The 20,694-nt window shown below is 37.2% G+C and overlaps 1 protein-coding gene across 1 annotated transcript; it reads right to left on the bottom strand.

Moving 5' to 3' along the window:
- Nucleotides 1-124: 124 nt before the first annotated feature.
- On the bottom strand, nt 125-20,403 carry slc1a4 (solute carrier family 1 member 4). Its single transcript, XM_015022335.1, has 8 exons — nt 19,601-20,403; nt 13,719-13,761; nt 11,891-11,956; nt 8,474-8,640; nt 7,701-7,934; nt 7,426-7,620; nt 6,663-6,797; nt 125-5,332 (listed from the first exon to the last, which is right to left on the bottom strand). Exons 1-8 carry the CDS (start codon nt 20,161-20,163, stop codon nt 5,098-5,100), a joined length of 1,638 nt encoding a protein of 545 aa, XP_014877821.1. The 5' UTR covers nt 20,164-20,403; the 3' UTR covers nt 125-5,097.
- Between the last annotated feature and the right edge of the window lie 291 nt (nt 20,404-20,694).

Here is a 20,694-nt window from a genome sequence, read left to right as displayed (position 1 = left end):
CAAGTTTCAGTTTTCGAATTGAATTACTAAAATTAATCAACCTTTCAACGATACTTTAAACTTTTTAGATGCATTTATATATGAATCACGTCAAAATAAATGGTTAATAAATACACCACTCATGTCAAAAACAAAAAAGAAAACATCTTTAATGAAGACAGGCAGCAGGACTAACAGCAAACAGCTGTACAATGTTAGACACAGACATGTCACAGGTAACAGCAGTCATTTTAAGCACTAAAAATAAGAGCAAAAATTACTTGCATTCTGTTTGACAGGATTCAGGCTATAAAGTGTGTTCTTATGGTAGAAACATTGAAAACTGAGGGGGAAAGTGTATAGTGTTAAAAAAACAAGTAAAAATGATTCATAAAAGTTAAACAAATCACAATAAATTATCAAATATATATATATATATGGATATAAATTCCATGTACCACATAGTCGTACAACTCAGAGTGAGGTTAATTAATCTGATATGTCTAATGACTGAAACTTTTCTTCCTTTTTTTAATTAAAGCAGATATTTGTGACATCTTTACTGAATTTCCACATTCCCAAGAGACCACAAAAACAAAAATAAACCCTCACACTGCAGTGGTTTTCACAGAATACATATCACATGAGCAAGCACTGGATCAGAATCACCTTCCGCTTCTTAGTGTTAAATAACATGAATAAATAGGAAGCGTTGCTTTGCACCACAGTATTTTTATAGCATTTTCACATTACAGCCACTAGAGGGAGGCAGGGGCTTATTGGTCAAGTTGCAGCTTTCAAAGAGAGATTGTAGATTTGGCACAAACGACAACAGCACCAGATTATTCCCCCCAAAATAATCCAAAAATGAAAAGAGCACACCGTGCAGAAACATGGGGCTCAAAGAGCTAAGTTTTAAAAAAGGAGCAACAATGTCAACAACAGGGACTGATTTTCATTTAAAGAAGGATCAACAGGCAAAGTAATAAAATATGCAAGAAGAAAACAGACAAGCTCACTTTTCAACCGTACGACGGAGAATCAGGGCGAGGATAAGGAAAATGAATAAAGTTACGAGAACAAACTTATAATATTACGAGAATAAAGATTAAAGTTTTACTGTAATAAAGTCAACCGAATAAAGTTAAAATAATACAAGAATAAAATTGTAATATTATAACTATTCTCATGATACTACAACTTTATTCTCGTATTATTTCAACCTTATTCTCCTAATATTATGACTCTATTCTCACAATGTTACTTTTCTTAGTGCGGCCCTAATACTCCGTCATACAACCAATATTAACCAAAGTTGGTAAAAGTGACATTATAGGATTATGTAACACGAACCATATTTTTGCCATCATGTTTGGTTTTAAAACCAGACAAATATTACTATAGCATCCTATGACTTCCAGTGTAGTTTAACAGCACAAAAAGATAAAATAATAAACAAAAACATAATAATAATTATGTAAATTACGGCGCATTCATCATGCATTTTGGTCCAGCATTAGAGTGTAAACAGAGGGAGAACCTTTTATTTTACTGTAACATATTTTCAAACCAGCCACCATTTATTTTATGTGAGTGAAATGTTTGACTTTCAGACTGGAGTGCTTTCGTGACGCCAAACAAAACAAGCTGCACCGATAATTAGCTTGACGTCAGACGAGATCCTGTCAGCATGTGTTGGAAAGAATAAACAGCGCTACAAATTTCACAGAGGTTTTTGATAATTAGTAGAAATTCAGCTTTTTTATTTTTATTTAATTATGTAGTGGAGAGCTGTAAAGATAAACATTGCTCACTTTAAGCTAAAATCTGAATTTCACATCTATTTTGATCCCTATAATTTTATTGTCTTTTACCAAAAGTGCCACAAATTTGCCAAATAACTTTTACACTTGTAAGAATTTAAATTAAACTATAATATATTGAATAAGCAATATGTAATTACTTAAATGTTTCAATTTATTAAAACAAATAATTAAATGTAGAAAATTAAAATCTGAAATGATAATGTAAAAACAATTATTTCAGTATTTGTTGATGTAAGGATTTCCATACTTATTTAAATAATTTAAATAAGTATTTGTCACTACTTATTTGTGTACTCAATAGTGGAATTTTCTTACTGAAAATGACTAGAAAAAAGAATAAATGCTGCAATATTTATACATTCATTAAATTAATTTAATGAACGTGTTCAGCATTTAATCGTTTTTATTTAATGAAATATTTAAATCATTAGATCACTTAATGTATATCTTCAGAAGAAATTATTACATATTTAACTTATGTGCAGAATTTTTTCACTTCTGGCCCTTGATGCCATTATCGCTGCCATATTGACTTTAAAAATGGCTGCCAAATAAACATGTTTTCACTTATAACTGCTTTTGAATAACTATGTAGTGTACATTAGTGTTTAAACACAGTCAGCAAACATGTAAGTATTGTCAAAATTTACATCCAGTCCTTATGTTTTTGTTTTTGCAGTGCTCTGTCTAGTTTTCTGTGTAACCAGGAAGTAGAATTACATAACAAATGGCACCCAGATTTAAATACATCAGGGTGGCCATAACAGGGGCCATTTTCGTAGTTTTAGTGTTTTCACAAGTGTCAGGTTTTTTGGCAAAAAGTGAACAATTACAGTAAAATCCATTTGATTTAGCTGCTACAGTAATGACCCTTAGACATTAATTAATGTCTTATTAAATAAAAATCTCATTTTTAGTTATGCTTACAAATTATTTTAACATAAAGTCTGTTAACTAAGGCAGTCTGACTAAACAAACTTCAGCTAAAAGATGAATGCTAACCTAAACTAACCGTTAGGTGAATGTTAGCACTGCTTTAGCAGGTTAGTTAGCTAGCACACTTTGCAAATTTGTTGCCAACATACTTTCCAAAAGCTTTTAGCAATACAGATAAAATGCATTATAACAAATAAATTTAAAGATCAAGTCTGAAAAGAAAATTAGACTGATAACTTATTAAAAAGCAGCTAACGTTAGTTTGCTGCGATACTAGGCTAGCTGAGCTAGCTAGCTTGGTGAGCTAGCCGAGCTTTAAAGTAGTTGAGGTGTTAGTGTTGTTTTTTTAAACCTCCTAAAAAATTGAGAAATCAACTTGAAAATAGGGAGCAAGGATCAGATCACTTTTTCCCATGGTTTCACATATCTGGAAAATACGGAAGACCTTCACTGCCAAAGCTAGAAAATAAATTCAGGTGCAGCATCTTGCCAAGTCAAAAAAACTCTTGTAACGAGATAAAAATAAAAAAAACTCTTTAAAACTAGAAACTTTCTCATTTAAACAAGATATTTACATATCTCTTTTTAGAACCAGTTAGAGTTGGAGCCTCTTTTTGCCCTTTTAGCAAGTTGTAATTTGTCAAAGAAACATATTTTTATGTCATTAAGGTGAGGTAGGTGAATGTTTAGTGAGACTGTGCTCTGGAATTTATTTCCTAGCTCTGGCAGCTAAAAGCTTCTGTAATAAAACCAAAGCTTTGTTAACAATCCAATCTTCTATTTGCTCAACATTGAGCATTCAGGGGGATTTAAGTGATCTTTCCCACCATATTTAGCCAATGTTTGACTCATAATGTAGCATGAAGCATAACCAAAATATAGGCCCAATATTTGCCAACACACACCCAAATGTAATATAACATTGTAGGGGAAAAAAAATTACTTTTCAGGATTTTGAGCCAAATTCAGCTGCAAATTCAATTCCATCTAATTACGAAACAAAAAAAAATCTGTTATTTTCACCTGAAATAGCGACTATCATCCCCGTTTCCATCAGACATGATCAAGCGATGGAATGTATCATTTACTCAAAACAATGTTGATAATTTGATAGCTATTCCTTTAATGTGGTTCTGCATTCTTCTTTTTGATGGTAAATACAAATAAAGAAATTCATAATGTTCAGAAAACAGAACATTAACAGCTGTTTCTGTCTTTACTCTGCAGTGGCTCTTAAAAACATCCACATCCATGTTAAAATGCAAAGTTTGTGTGTTAATGTGGCACAAATACTGTACAATTGGCTGTAAAACAAACAAATCTGTTAAAAGAAAAGAAATACAAGGCACAATAATCCAGTTGCATTTGTTTGAACACCTTAAACCAGTCCTTCAATTTTGAGTCATATTTTTGCTGATTAAGCTAAGATGTAACTCAATTACAAAGAAAAAAAAGTAATCCCGAGCCATGATGCTACCACCACCATGTTTGGCTCAAGCTAATCCATTTTTTGTGCTAACTGTATATTGTAGACCTCCTTTCCAAATTTTCGTGGTTGTTTCATCAAACCAAAACATCTTCTGCCAGTTAGGGACACAGTGTGCAAATATTTAACACCGTGGCTTTTTTATACACTTCTCCTGACTGATACCTTGGTCCCATAAAATCGGTTTGATGCTTTGTAACCTCTCTGCAAACTGTGGCTTTAGCTAAAGGATGAAAATGGGCTAATGTCAGAAAAGCTAGCAGGACTTTATTTCAGTTTCACTATAATTAACTGAATCAAAAGTTTCAGGGTGTGCACATTTATGCAACCAGATTATTGCAGTTTTTGTTTTTTTTATATTATTTACTCATAATATTTTGGTTTCTACATAGATTGAACAGGATATTTTGCACTTCATGTGGGAATAGCTTTTAAGTGACACATTAAAGAGTTTAAATTGAACAAACTAAGCATTTTAATATGGCTTTGTGGACTTTTGAGAGCTACTGTAAGTGAAGCAAGCAAATCTTGAACATCTGTCGGAATGTTTCTGGCCTATTTTAGAGTTAATACGAGCAAAAAACTAAAACAAAAATGAAACCACTAACCGCTTATGTTGAGTATTTAATTAGAAAAATATGTCTGAATTGCATTATGTACTCTCCTGAATTAGAATCCTGGATGCACTGCAGACAGACTCTTGATGACTTTTTCGTTTTACCTTCAAAGTTGCAAACTTTCCTTCTTGTTTTTTTTTTTTTGTTTGTTTTATTTTTGTTTTTTTTAAAGGACATCGGGTCGCACTGGTGCCCGATCAGCAGCAACATCACAAATCTCAGGTCAGACGGTCAGACAGAAGTCTGCCTGGGTTCACAGGACAGACTCGATGGCTTCGGGCATTCCCTCCAGGATTTTGGTTTGGTGCATGACGAGCGGCGACGTCTCCTCCTCCGCCTGAACGTTTGCCACGGATTCAACCTTGACTTCCTCCAGCTCCTCCGCTACTTCCTGCTGGTGCTTTTTCATCTCCAGCTGGTTGATGTGGTGGAGGATTCCTGCACCCAGAGCGTCGCCCTCCACGTTCACCACGGTGGTGGTACGATCACTGAGCACAAAAAATTAGAAACATGTATATTATTTAAAAAATATTCTCTACAGAGCTGCAAATAGGCCTGCCACAATAAAGTCTGCTGGATGATAAATTGAACCTGAAGTTAAAGTGATAAATACTATTGTTGTTTTGAGACCATTTTCAATTGATATAGTGGAAACGTCATAATGAATGCAGGAACACATTCCCAAACTGTACATTCAAATGAACATTAAACACTGAAACTGGAAGATATTTTAAATATCCAAAACAAATAAACAACAGAAACAACAAATAAAATAAATGATTTAATATTTGAATCAATGAGTTTGTTTTAATTTGTCATGTGATTGATTCATTGCTTATTGTGACTGGTCTAGCTGCAAACTGATATAAAAAATTGTCACATTTCATATATTTTTACTTAGCCACATAAACCACAAACATAAAAATGCAAATGAAAAATTCAATTTAATTTTATTGCCAGAAATGCAACAATGTGAACACTTTTTTTTGCATTAACTAATTAATAATTGGACAGCAAAAGGTGCTTAGTAGGAGATTTATTTGTATTTTTATTCATTGTTTTTTTTTTTTTCACAATTTGAAGCAGGGGAAGCTAAAACTAACAATTGAGGAATTCTGGGTAAATAATTAACAGACAAAGGTTTTTTCCACCCCCCATTTTAAATGCAAATTTATATTTTTTGTAGAGTTTTGGCTCAATTGCTGCCATTTAACAATCCGTTACTAAATCAGTTGTCGATTATTTCAATAATCAATTAATTGCAATTAATCCACTTAATCGTTTCAGCCCTAATTCTCTATGTTCTCGCTTTTTGATGTCATACTCCTCCTCCAGGAAGTGAATCTTTGCTTAAATTGCTACATTAAAGCCATTTTACTCCAGTTGTACTCGGAACTGGGAATTTCTGACTTCCCAGTCAGAAAAATCAACCAGATTTCCCTCCAAAGTCAGAGTTCCCATTGGGAAACTGGGAGCAGCTTCGACCGACTTCCAATATGGCCACTCCGCGTTAACAGCAATATGTGCTGGAAAGATGTTTATATTACAAGACACACAAATAAGAATGCATCAAAAATCAATATTACATGAAGTGCCTGAAAGCACAAAACAGTAGAAATTAAAAATGATGTTTCCTTAATGAACGTAAAGCTTTAGATGATGTTTGCAGACAATGTCTATGGGTGCCACCATGTTGAAATTCCAACTTTTCAACTGGAAAGCAGAAAAAGAGTTGGTTTCCTCTGGGAAAACTCTAGAAACAGCATTCCCTGCCTTACAATGTTGGGTGTTTTCCAGGGTAAGAGTAAATTTACTCACACAATCCAGTCGACGGCCAGCATGAGGGACAGATCATTGGTCGGCAGGCCGATGGCCTCCAGGATGATGGCGATGGTGATGATGCCACCAGCCGGGATGCCTGCAGCGCCAACACTGGAGGCTGTGGCCGTTACCCTACAAGTAATCGCAACATGTAACGTAATCATTTCAAAACAGATTAAAACCACATGCAACCCCAGAATCAACAGTCTTAATTGTTTCTCCTATGTTTATACTAAAACTGATGAACCATGTGCAGGCATTTGCATTCCAACTGCTTTCACTACAAAAACACAAAATATTAATATTATTATTTATGGTCTGGCTTCTAGTGCAAATATCTTCGTACATTTGAAATAAGAAAACTTACAGGTAGCTTTTCAGGAAGAAATGTGAGCTTGTTTTAAGTCAGTAATTCCTTAAAATTGATGAAATGTACCAGCTTAGTACGAGCAATTTTTCATCAATATTAAAAAATGATTGACTTAAGTTCCTGTTTCTTGTTGAAAACTAACTTGTAAGTCATTCTTGTCTTATTGTAAATATTTGTACTAACAACTAGACCAAAAATACTTGGTAATATTTTGTGTTTCCATAGTGGTCAGAAGTCAACTAACTAGTAAAAAGGGTTCACCAATTATGTGATTTAATCTCAGAAAACATTAGTGAACAAACAGCATCATAAATAAAAAGTTATGAAGACGTTTAATGGGTTCAGTGTGTATTAACTCTTTCTGCATTGTAGTTTCTTAATAAAACTTACAAAATGGTGAAGATCTGTCCAGCGTTCAGTTCAGTGTTGTTGAGCTGTGCGATGAAGACGGCAGCAATGCACTGGAAAATGGCTGCTCCATCCATGTTCACCGTCGCTCCAATGGGTAGGATGAAGCGGCTAATGCGCTTGTCCACACCGTTGTTTTCTTCCACACACTTTATCATTGAGGGAAGAGTTGCAGAACTGGTGAGGGGGGGACAAAAAAAAAACTTAGATATTTTCTATATTGTTGATGTTGAGAAAGTCAGATGTATCAGTGGTACCTGGAGCAGGTGGCGAAGGCGGTGGTGAAGGGTGTGATGAGGCCCGAAAGGAAGCTGAAGGGGTTCTTTCGGGTGAAGGCAAAGTAGATGAGGGGAAGAACGATGCCTCCATGGATGATGTGGCCCAGGATGGAAGCAAAAATGTATTTCCCCAAGCTTGTGACCAGAAGAACCACATCTTCCATTTCTATGATCTTACTCCCCACAAGAAACATGATGCCAAAGGGAATATACCTAAGAAAGTTACAAGAAGATACCATGAAATAAGATCATGGCCACTTTTGATAAAGCTTTAAAGGATTAGAACAGGTCTATGGGTGGTACAAAACATATTCATAAAATGTTTTGCACAAAATCATTCTTAGTGAGATTTTAATCTGCTCAGTTCTGTCTATGAGCTGTTTTAGGGACTCTGTCACTTTAAATCCAAATAAGCTGCTGCTGGCTCAGCTTGGGTTGCTAGGTGACGGGCTGGGCTTCCGTTGGGGTTGCTAGGTGACGGGCTGGGCTTCCGTTGGGGTTGCTAGGTGATGGGCTGGGCTTCCGCTGGGGTTACTAGGTGACGTGCGGTGCCTACTGATTTGTGACGTTACTTTCAGGAGGTTTTTTTTAAACAGCTCACTTTCTAGACACCAAAAAATATGAACTTATTGGGTCTTTTTTTAAGTGCTTGGGCTGTTTTTAGAAGCACCAAAGACGCAAATGGAAGTACAAAAAAAACTTACAAAATATGAGTTTTGCATAATACTTCTCCTTTATCCGTCCGTACTTACCACATGATCCAGGACACCAGCACCATAGTGGCTTCGTTGAAGGCGTTGAAGAAGCGAATGAGTTCTTCTCCTTCCTCTCCAAGTATCCGAAGGGCAACGCCAAACATCATAGCAAACAGCACCAGACCAAGGATGTTCATACCATCGGCTTCAGTTCCAATCGGCACCTAAAACATCCAGAAACTGTAAGAATCTGTACAAACTCAGCAGATGTTGATAAAAACTTTAAAAATACTTTAGCATGTTTTGACAAGTTTATTTGGAGGATTTCTCGTGTATTTTCCCAAAGCCACCCAGATCATTTATTTGTTATTTAAATTTTGTTTTATTTCTTGACTGGATCATTGAGCTACACCGTCGACTAAGTCCAAGAAAGTCTAAAATGCTGTGAACAGGCAACAAACTTAATGTTTGTAAAATATTTCAATATAATTCAATATTTTGGTGCCCAAATAAACTATTCGATTAATTTAGTATTCGATTAATCGTTAACTGGAGTACAAAGACTCAAAAATTGGCCATTTGCTAAAAGAACAAAGAACTCAGAGCTGCAACTAAGCCAAAACTGTGCAAAACATATATACATTTTGCATTTTTGATTTTTTATTATTATTATTATTCAACTTTTGCAGTCCAATTATCAATTGGTTAATCTTAAAATAATCAAAATATTTCCTTTACACTGTATTGACGTCATGTCAAGGCGAAAGGGCTGAGCTTTTCACATGTTAATGTATTTTTTTTAGATACAAATACAAAGTGAAAAAGTATACACTAAAGGAATGCTAAGTTACTGCATTTTAGGTAATCAGTTGTTCATTTCTTTATTTAAAAATGTATCAAATCATTTAATTATTTGCATCTTTTCATGACTTTCTAGTTTCATCTAAAAAAAGAAAAAAAAAAGAAGAAATAGAAAAACAAATAATGAAAGTGGAAATTATTAAGCTCTTTGCTATTTATCATGCAATCAATTGACTTATTCCGACTGACCAATGGTCTACTAAAATAACCGTTAGCTACACAACATGGCAGCAATATGTATGTTCCAGGACTGCTTTTTTAGTTCTTTAAACTTGTTTCCACAACAGCAGTTGCTCAGTTAGTCTAAGCCTTTTACGGTAAAGTAAACTCGTCAAGCAGGAGAGTTTATCCAGCCGGCTGTAGTTTGTACAACGCCTCCTACTACAGCGAGAGCGCGCACGGTTGCACAGGTCTGGGTCATCGGGGAGGATTCAGTGAACTGGGTGATGGGAATCAATGAGGACGGAGACAAATCCAGAGTTAAATCCCTTCACAGTGTGCTGAGCTCTCCCACAGCCTGACCAGCTCTGTCCAGTCCCACACTCATCCACCAATGCCAAGACCAGTTTCCCCAACTGTAAGCCAGGATGGAGGGATTTCGAAGAACATTTTGTTCAAACAGAAGAAAATCTAATCATATTAATAACTTTGTAACCTTGAAATATAGATATATATGCAGTTGTGGTTCTTGCAGGAATGGTGCTCTGGGTTGGCCCCTCCTCCTGCCGCACTCCAACCAATTAAAATCCAAACAATTACCTAATGTTTTTGAAGCAGAAAGCAGGTAATATAATCTAAGGGAAACTTACTCCACTACCCATGCAAACAAGTAGTAGCAAACTTCTTTGGGAGAAAACTGACCCATAAGATATAGCGTATATTTCAGACTACACTTGCTATTTTTACCCCACGCTTTGAACCATGCGGCTTATAGCCCGGTGCGGCTTTTCTGTGGATTGTTCTTCCACCACCAGGGGGCTCTTTAGCAGGAAGTCAATCATTGGAAGTCAAAACAGGAAATTAAAGAAGAAAGTGTTCATTTTTATTTAGAACAAGCACATGATGGCAGCAGGCACCACGGAAAATGTTTTCAAACTCATACCCCTCATTATGGAAACCACACGAAGAAGTTCATATAATGCAGCTTTTAAGTTGAAGGCTATCCATCTGGCAGAACAGGAGGGAAATAGAGCCGCTGCACGTAAACTAGGCGTGAACGAATCCATGGTTCGGCGTTGGAGACGCAGGGCTGCGTCCTTAATAGCAGATTTATTATGAAAAACCGAGAGCAGTGGAGATACCAGCGGCTTATATATGTATATTTCCAGTTTTTTTTGTTGTTTTTTTTTTAACTTTGTGGGTGCGGCTTATAGTGAGGTGCCCCCTATAGTCCGGAAAATAAAGTATTTTATTTTGTAGTTCTTAGGTACACCGCCCACTTTCTGATGCAGCCCTGAGCAACTGCCCATATAACCTATCAAAACCCACCACATTCTAAAAAAAATGTTTTACTGTCTCAAACCAAACATGTCTTAATATTCTTAGTTTTCGAGGTTTTTATATTCAGTAAGGCTTAAAGGAGGTTATTTTGTTTTAAACATTAAGAAACTCTCCGTTCATTTCCTAAGGGATTTGTGCGATGATGAGGGACAGTTGCTCGTCTTCGTCCAGCGTAATTTGTGCACACGCAGGCTAGCAACGCAACACAAGAATGTTGAGAAATGTTCAACTTTTGTTGCCGTCTGCTGTCGTACATACCGTTCATCACTTCTCAATAACGCGCTGCTATGAAGCTTTTAGGTCAAAATAGTAGTTAGATTAATCTGAATTATTTAATTCAATTCAATTCAAGTTCAGGAATACTTTACTGATCCCAAAGGGAAATTAAATGTTGTTGTAACTCATATGAAGTCAAATTCTTCTAGGTTATTGTAGCTAGTGATGGCTGTTGATAGGGAAGATCTCTTGTAGGGAATTTGAAGAAGTAACACGTAACAATAATTACGTGTTAAAAGTTTTAGGTTAATCGCATGTGTTAATGATAACAGCCCTGTTAGAAATACATTTATAAAAATGCAAATAAATGACTCAATTCCTTTGTTAATTAAATAAAATGGCCTAAAATGTAAGAACATAGCATTCCTTTAGTGTGCGCTAAAGAAAAAAATACTTCCAACATCAACATGTGAAAAGTGCAGGCCTTTCTGCTTAACATAAATGCAGTGATCTGTTTTTGGATTAACCTATTAATAACGGCTTAGCAGAAGGTGCTTAATACTTTTTTTTTTTTTTACAGAATTTGAACCTGATGAACCTGAAATCAGGCCACTTGTGGAGTTCTGGGTGGAACACATTTACAGATTTACATTACAACATTTAGGATTGCTATGATGTTCAGTTGTAGAAACATTTCACTGCCAGCCTTGAACCTGCTCTCCCTAAATCAAGTCTTCCCTTGGTGCGGCACGTATTGCTTATTCAGCGAGTCTGCACCACTGGCAGACTCATGTACACACCAAGTGGTCAAAGCAAACAAAGATAAGTGTCTGAAATGTGTTTCAGAAACACAACATCTGGCATTTCACGTGCAGGAAACATGATTTCAGTGCTTACCTTTTGATACAGAATTGTTCCATTGGTGTCGTTTCCCACAGCGACCATTTTGTAGTCTGTGGCATACTAGAAAATAAAAAAAGCAATGTTACGTAAAAATTAAGTCCATTTTTAAAATTTAAAATTAAGTCCTGGATTTGGGTTTGTTTTATGCACTGTGGATAAAGTCATTGCAGTAAAAATGCAGATGTACAGATAGAGAAGTTACTTTGTGCAGACAGAGGGACAGATCAGTTTCAACCCATAAAATGAAAAAAATCCTGTATTTTTTGTATTTTACACAAAATACAGGACTCTGGTGCTAGAAATGCCATTGAGGAAGTTGGATGATTTCACTTCACTCTGAAATTCTTCATTTCAGAGTGAAGTGAAATGAAACATGTGCTTAATCTAAAAAGAGATAAAAATGAAATGAAAAATGTATCTGGTCACTGAATTTTCTAAAATATTTAAAAGAAAATGCAGCTTAAGATAAAATATTTTTGGCACAATGCTATTTGAATGGCGTCTGCTATTGGCTATTGGCTGGCGTCTGCAAAGCAGCCAATCCAGGTGCACCATTCATTTTTCTTGATTCTGATTGGCTGTATCCCCAAGAGTTAAAATAAAGCAGAAACTAGTTTCTGCTGTAGCGCTAAGACTGCTTCTTTTAATGCTTTAATCAGGTATATATGGTGCTTGAACTATTAAAATAGGCACATATAAAAAAATTTAAAGGGCGTATTTATAGATTTTAGTGACCTTTAAACATCCACTGTAATCGTATTTGATAAATTAGCCAGCACAGGCAACATTTGTTCATGTAAATTCTCCTCACTTAGTTATGGAGTACCTCACAGTTCACTGCTTGGTCCAGTTTTCTAGACAGGACAGAATACATATCCATGATTATGCCAATGACACTTTACTATATTTATCCAATTTGGAATAACTCTGCTAATCTTGTTGGTGGCTACAAAAAGCAATTTCAACTTTAACATTTAATTACTACATATACGCGTGTCTGAGTCTGTATGTATCATTTGTATCCTGTGTGGATTATAGAAAATTAATTAGTTTAAACTTGTGGAACCTATTCTTGTTTTTAAAAATCCTTTATGTTCTCTCATTAAAATAAACTACTAAAAGCTCAAAATATTTTGATTTCTGATAGGAACTGTGTGTTTATTTTGATTTACAGGACAGAAGCAAAAAGTCAAAACATGTTTCAATGCAGAGTCTTTGTGTAGCTTTTAGCAGGTTTATTTGTGAAAATCTCAGATCCTCACAAAGACATGTTGTTTAACCCACATTTGGCCACCTTCCACTCTGTTTGTGTTTGTTAGTGGGATTTATTGAACTCAGAACTCTGTGCTTACTGACCAGTTTGTGAGTTTATAATTCACAGAGACGAATTCGGATGACCAACTTTGAATGCTTTGACAGCTGGACGCACTTTGCCTTGAGAGTGTTTGTGCTGCCATTTTGTGTCTCGCATCCTTAAATATTGAGTTTTCCTTATTTTTGTTTAGCTTAAGCAAACAGCAAACATAATTATGTGAAATGAAGCATGCACAGTTCAAGAGCAGGTTGCTAGGCTAGCAGGAACGGAATTGTTTTGCCATGGCAACGGTTGTTAGGGAGAGGAAGTGAAGTTAAGGAAAAAAAACAAAGAAAGAAAAAGAAGTTTGCACAGCAGGAGCGACCAGCTGGGCCTTTGAGTGGTTTTGTAAATGAACCTGGAGTGGCATCCACGTGGTTGGGGAAATAAATTAGAACAAACAATCCAACACAAGCAATAAAATAAAAAAAGGAAAACCAATAGAGAGGTGTGTTGTGTGGCACTTACAGAACGGAAAGCAGCTGCCACCAGGTTCGATGGAAACAAATTCCTGAGGAAAGGAAGAGGAGAAAAACAAATTAGAAGTAGATCAAAATCAGAGCCATGGTGATGCAGTTTGTCCTGAGTCAATGGGTTTAATCAACCACAAGCTGAAGCGGCTAGAAAAGGAAAAGGCATCAGTATTCCAACCTGAGCGTCAATAAACTGGTCCAAACATTAACTTTCCCATCAAACTCCATAAAAACAGCCAATTTTGGCGCTTCATTTCACATTTATTATTAGTATTAGATCATTCTGATCACACTGGGAGGAAACCCAGACATCAGGTGCCCAGTTATACATTTAAAAGCAAACTGTGTTCATTTAGATCCTAATTTGTTTTGTTGTTTTTGTTGCACTAGTATTTATTAATCAGCAGCTCAACAAGAACAGGGATGAAGAAAGAAAGAAAAGACATGCAGCTAAGCCTGTCACAATAACAAATTACTGCAATAAATGATAATTTTCAAGTGATACAATTGTAATGATGCAAGAAAACAGTCTCAAAGATCTGTAAATTTAAAATTTTATTGAACATTTAACACTAGAACTGGAAGACATTTTAAATATAAAAAAATTAACAAAAAAACAACAAATAAAATTAATTAGGAAGTCTCTGTAAACAAAATCATCCTTCAAAAAAAAAGGAATAGTTGAGACCAATATACCAGACATAATAAATGAAACTCTGACCAATATCTTGACGTGTATTGATCGCACTTTGCTAAAATGTTAGATTAATAATTAGATTTTTTTTAAATCATTAAAAAAATAAACCATTAGCAACTAAATTCAGAAGGTATGAGGCACCATTTATGCTAAATTAATTTAACAGTTATTAAATAGTAAATAAAGAAAAAACATGTAAAATTCAATGTTTCTCTCCATATTCAGGAGAACAACATTTCTGAAGTTTTCTCCTGCTGAGTTTGTTTATCAGGGCTGTAAGATAAGCACACTGGGAGTACTGGGAAGGCTTTTATTCCTCCATTTGTTTCCAAGTTTCTGAAACTTTATCTGCTGAGATCGTGCTTTATTGTGCAAGAAAGCAGACACTATTCATGTTTGTTTCCACTGTCGCTCCACAGCCCGGCAACTGGGGTCACCTAATAATCCCAGTAAACTTTGCCCTCGGTTACTGGGCTGAATGTTGATTCAGTTCATTCTCAGCTGCAAGCCTTTCTCTGCTACCTGACACAGCGGAGGGGAAATGTGAAATTCCTGCAGGAATAATGTCAGGTTTCCCTCATATCACATGACGGAGGTGGATTTCCAAAGCTGAGAAGCGGCACGTTTTTCCCACAGTGCAGCGACATCCGGACAAATTTTCCTTTTTTTCCTCAAGGTCGTCACATGTCGGCTAAAGCTGAACATCATATAAGTTAAAGTTTATAGGATTTAGATTCATTCAGTTAATTTAGAAAAATAAGTCAAGGAGTTTGATTTTAATCATAAATCATACCTTATTTGGTTATAATCTGATAGAAATATGATAAAATACAACCTCTAGCAAAAATGTAACCATAGCTTTTTCACGACGTTAATTCTGGATTTATAAAATGTGCCTGAAAAGAAATCCTAAATAACTTTCCAAAGGGGAAAAATAATAAAATTTACTTTAATTTGCAGTTTAAAAAAAATTATATAAACTTAAAGATGCAGTAACTTTTAAATATACATATTTTTTTACATATCTATTGAAACTGCCAGCATGTTGTGACAGTAGAGCATGAAAAAAAAAAAAGGAAGAAATCTCTTTAGCTCCTCTGCCTTCTCCCTGCTACCCCAGAGCAAGGAGGCAGGTCTTAGCGCTGTCAATCACCCCCATGTGCAGCTACTGACACAGGCAGCTCTCTGCTATGTGTCAGAGAGCTGCCTGACACATAGCAGGCAGCTAGAAGATAGATATCTTCTTATCTATGGTAAGAAGATATAAACTTCTTTCCATGGAAAATATCCTAAAAAAAAAAAAGTATGTCGGGCGATCAAATTTGTGCCATTCTTTATTCTTTAATTGCAGTCAGGGGCCACAAACGGCCCCCGGGCCACACTTTGGACATGGCTGCCTTAACCAGACCTGTTTTCAGAGCAAAACTGGAGGCTTAGAGGAGGTCAGGGGTCACCAGAGTTGTTCGGATTCACTCTGGAAAGAACACATGGTGTTAAGAGACCAAATGGTTTTCTTTCTGGTGGGAAAAACTCCCAAAAGATACAAAATTACATCCGAGATTTTGTTTATGGCTACTTTGTGAACTAAAGTTTGGTGAAAACTGAACTGGTTCAGGTCTGAGCAGAATAAATGTGATGAAACGGTAACAATGAGAAAGAATTGAAGTAGAAAGATTCAAAACTAAAAATGTTTGCGTCAATCTCAGAAAACAAAAAAACTTCTATGAAATCGAGTCCAGTTCTCTGAGTGATTTTAGAGGCGGTTCGACCCGCCTCAGGAGTCCGGCTGGGAACTGGACTCAGGCGATGGCTCTGCTGTGATGATAAGGCAGAAATGCTGAAAGCCGCAGGGTTCAGTTTGTTCTGCAGGGAGCTAAGATACACTTTCCTGCTGCAACAGCTGTCAGCCTTCCCTCACTGTGTGGGAACTTATTATTAGGCCACTGAGCAGATCTGTATTAATAACCCGAGGCTAAACAAGAATAAACCCACTCTGTCAACTTTTAAATACCAACATTTACTTTTGTAGATCTCAAATTAACACTACAAACTGCACAAACCAAGTGTGTTCCTCATACATTTCTATTATAAACTGCAAATTTTATCTTGAGTTAATCTTGTGAATCTAAATTGTTTTCCATAGTTTTGAGTTTTTCATTATAGTTTATCTTTATTTCATTGTGACTTTTTGTTTAATTCAGTTACTTTCGATTACTTTTTGGAGTGTGCTAGTTTTTGTTGACCATTCTGGACCACCGCTAATACTAAAATTATGCTAACACAAAAAAGTTGTGCTAACAAGTTTAGCATAGCTTGTGTGTTAGCACACCTTCCATTTTCTGTGGTGTAGTTTTTGCTTTATTGACCCTTCTGGGCCACCGTGGGGCAACTGTGGCTCAAGCAGTTGTCTTACAATCAGAAGGTTGTAGGTTCGATTCCTGTCAATAGAGAAGAACTTAACCCCACCTACTGATACAAGTATATGTTGGTGAACGATTGAACTGGCAGTGTTTCTGGATCATTTACCCCATTTCCACGAACCACCTAACTTGAGATTTCCCCTCCATTACACAGCATCTTCATATATACAGCCTGAAATATTAGACTCTTAACTCATTGCCTCGTTTCTCCTAATGTGAAAGGTGGAGCTGTTTTGTAAATGTGATTGGCCACAATAAAACCATGAACACGTCGTTTTGAGTTATTTACAGATTTTAAACTTTCCAATGACAGAAAACACGTGGAAATCAATTATGTTAAGATGCAGTTAGTCAGCGCCAGGCGCAGCTCTGTTCACCGCCTCGTCACCGTCATGTCGCATTCAGCAGAGATCGCCAGTGGCATGCTAATGTATCCTAAGTTTTAGAAAACAAAAGTCCTGCATCTCACCCTGAGAAACTCTCCACTAGTTTTCTTTATTGTGATCTGGTCTTAAGCCATTGATTCATTATTATTTTTAAACACAACCCTTTGGTAAGCTAGCTGTAGCGCCACACTTTGAGCTAATGTCATAGCATATAAATGGATGTTTACATGCAGTACCTCGTCGACCACTACGGGCGATCGCGGACGTTTGAGTGGTCAGTATTACAGCAAAAGTTCAATCAGTTACCATTAATCGTATATAACATGGAATTTAACGAAACAAAAATAAATGTTTTGAAAATCCTCTCAGCATTAATACTCCTGCTTCTTTAATTGTATTTATACACAGAAAAAAAGAAGCTCCAACTTCTAAAAACTGAGTTAATTTGTTGCATGTAATCGAATTAAGTTTGTCAAACTTATTTAAAATGACAAGTTAATATATTTTTACTTGGGTAAATTTAACTTGATTACTTGTAACAAATTAACTCTTTTTTTAAGTTGCATCACCTGTTTTCTTTCATCAGTGTTGCAAACGCCAAGCAGAAAATAGGATTTTAGATGTAACAAAGTAAAACCTGAGGCATATGATGATGCATGAATCTCAGACGCAGTTGTGGGATAAAAATGAATTCAACAATTTTATGGCTTATTGTTTTATCTAATCAAATCCAGTGTCGTGACTTGAAAACTTCTTGTCTGAGCCATTAACTTTTTAATAAATTTTGACTCTTATTCCGAATAAATACAATTTAAAAATAGGCATGTCTGTTCACATTTTGTTTCCACTTTTTTCTTTTTCAAGCTCAACTAAAAATTGCCTAAATAAGTTAAAATTTGCAAAGACAACCCGGAAAACCCAAAAGCATCCGGAGTCTAACTGAATGCAAACTTTTTCATGTGACAGCCAAGCAGGGCAGAGAGCCCCTTCTTGATTTGAATTGCAAATCAAAGCTGTAGTTGCACAACACTGATGGGCCCACTCCTGAAAGGGGAAATTAGATTGAACGGCCACCCCTCTGAATCCTGCATGACCCAGTTAGAGCGCTGCTGACGTGTAAACTTCAGGGTACCACGACCCGCACATCAAGGGTAGGTCAGGTGGATTTAGTAGCTCATTACGACCTCTAACATGGTTTAGAAGCTGCTTCTCTTCCTGTTTTCCTCTGCAGAAACTGAGCATTACAATGACCCGCAGTGTCTGATACATGCGGCTATCAGTAGAAACCATTTCTGGGGCGTCCTATTCTGTGTAGAGCATAGAGCATTCGCCTCATATAGCCATATAGGTCGAACGTGACCTTTCCCTTCTCTCTCTACCCAGTTCCCGTCTAATTATGGTCGAAAAAAATCTGTTGCTGCTTCTCACAGAAAGAAAACTGAAGCTGCAGAATTGAGCTCCATTTTATTCCTTTTAAAGACGCCGTTTTATCCAAAATCAACTTTTTTGAGCTTTACATCATGTTATAATGTTATTCCTTCATCAAAAACACACCCGGAGTGTTGACTGGTTTCTTCCATGCATGTTTGAAAAATCCTTTAATCTCCATGGCAGCCATTCAGTTGTGCGAAAAGCCTGGGTGAGACGCAGCTCTTCCTCAGAGCTGCATTTTCCAATCTACAGAGCAGCCCTCCCCCACTCAGCTCCTTCAGACTAGCCAGCAGCAATTAGCAAACACTGGGCATCAGCTGCGCTCAATATGTAATATATGATATGCTTGTGAATGTTAGAAAACATTTTTTTTTAGATTCTTCAAACTCTGAAATTTCCTTGTTTTCCCCCAGAAGAAAATTTCTAAAAGATTTTGAAAGAAAAATTTGCACGCAATATTTTTACTTTTCAATCTCAGAAATTTCCAAGTTGTTTTCTACAAATTTTCTGAGCTTAATCTGAAAATTTCTGAGTTTTTTACTAGAAAATTTTAGATTTTTGGAGCTCAGAAATTTTCTTTTTTTCTTCAAATCATGCTAACACGGAAGTTATGCTACCAACATCTTGCTAGCATAACTTCCGTTTTAGTATGAAACACTTCCGTGTTACGTCTTCGTTAACTAGCATAACAAAGTTAGTTGAACTAACACGTAACTTTGAGTGATGCTAATATGTCATATGTTAGCAGAACTTCTGGGTTAGCTTTTTGTGGAAACTCCTCCTGTTTTCTATCTGTACGCCGTCATAAGTTTGTTTGTTTTGTTTATTTCAAAGTATGTTGTATGTAATGTAGAAGCATTTACTCCAACATGTTTGTTGGAGCCAAGCAGTGAAAGATCCCTTTCCATCAGCCTGGAGTGGCGGGGTGGCGGTGTGGTCGTACCTGGCCAGATCCAGGAAGGAGTCTGTGGTCTCCTTGTTGCTGCTGACGCTCTCCAGACCCAGGCTGTTGGTGTTCAGGGCTCCGGCGCCCACCCCCGGTTTAATGATGAAGGCCAGCGCAACCCCGATCCCGGAGGCGATCAACGTGGTCACTAGGAAGTAGGCGACCGCGATGCCGCCCAGCTTGCCCAGGGAGCGGGTGTCCAGGCTGGCGGCGCCGGACACCAGGCTGCAGACCACCAGCGGCAGGATGATCATCTTCAGCATCCGCAGCAGCATCTCTCCGGGGAAGGCGAAGTGGCTCATCTGCGCTTTGCTCAGGTTCATGCCGCGGACCAGCATGCCGAGCCCGACGCCCACCAGGACGCCGGACACGGTGAGGATCACCAGCAGGTTCCTGCTCAGGAACCGCGTCAACCTCTCCTTGCAGCCCCGCTTCTTCTTCTTCTCCTCCTGCTGCTGCTGCTGGTCCTCCTCAACGGGCTCCTCGCTGTTCTCCAGCATCCGGGCGGTGGACGCGGAGCTGGGCATGGCGTGCCCGTTGATCTCGCTCTTTTTCTCCATCTTTTTTTTTTTCCGAGCGGTTCCACGCAGCGTGGGTAGAGTGCTCACAGACGGGGTGGTCGGCTGTAAAGGCTGAGCGCAGAGGGGGCGCCGCTAGCCAATGGAGAGGGCGCGACGACGCACAAATCCAATGGCGCATGCGCATTAAGCCCACTGTTTTATGGCAGGAGCAAATGATGCAAGAGCTGAGGAAATTGCTAGGGTCTCACTGTGATCAATAGGATGGATGATCACCCAGTAAGTACTAAGAAGACTCTAAAAAGTGCGCAGTTTGCGTCAAAACTTGTAACCTACAAGTGTTTTATGCAAAAATTAAAAGAAGCAGAACCTACAGGTGTGAATGATTGCTTATTTTGGAATCTATCCTCTAATACAGGGTTGTCCAAAGGGCTATTTGTGGTCCCCAGCTCCATTTCAGGAAAGATCTAAATTTGTTTAGCAAACATTTTAATTTCAACCAGTGTGAAAGTAACACTGACATAATTTTCTTCCAATGGAAATGGCTAAGTGCAACACAACATATTAGTCTTT

The sequence above is a fragment of the Poecilia latipinna genome, unplaced genomic scaffold (genome assembly GCF_001443285.1).
Source record: "Poecilia latipinna isolate Pla-1442-1.1 unplaced genomic scaffold, P_latipinna-1.0 Scaffold2985, whole genome shotgun sequence".
In the NCBI taxonomy this organism is placed as follows: Eukaryota; Metazoa; Chordata; class Actinopteri; order Cyprinodontiformes; family Poeciliidae; genus Poecilia; species Poecilia latipinna.
Note: the sequence above shows the minus strand (reverse complement) of the source record. Positions and strands in the feature narration are given on the sequence as shown.

Bases quoted from the DNA above. Each gene is read 5' to 3' on its own strand.
- slc1a4 (XM_015022335.1), bottom strand. From the start codon at position 20,163: ATGGAGAAAAAGAGCGAGATCAACGGGCACGCCATGCCCAGCTCCGCG. The intron at 8,641-11,890 runs GTAAGCACTGAA...TGGATGTTTTAG, and splicing joins GAACAATTCTGTATCAAAAG to GTGCCGATTGGAACTGAAGC. The intron at 5,333-6,662 runs GTGAGTAAATTT...TTTTGTGCTCAG, and splicing joins CTGGCCGTCGACTGGATTGT to TGATCGTACCACCACCGTGG.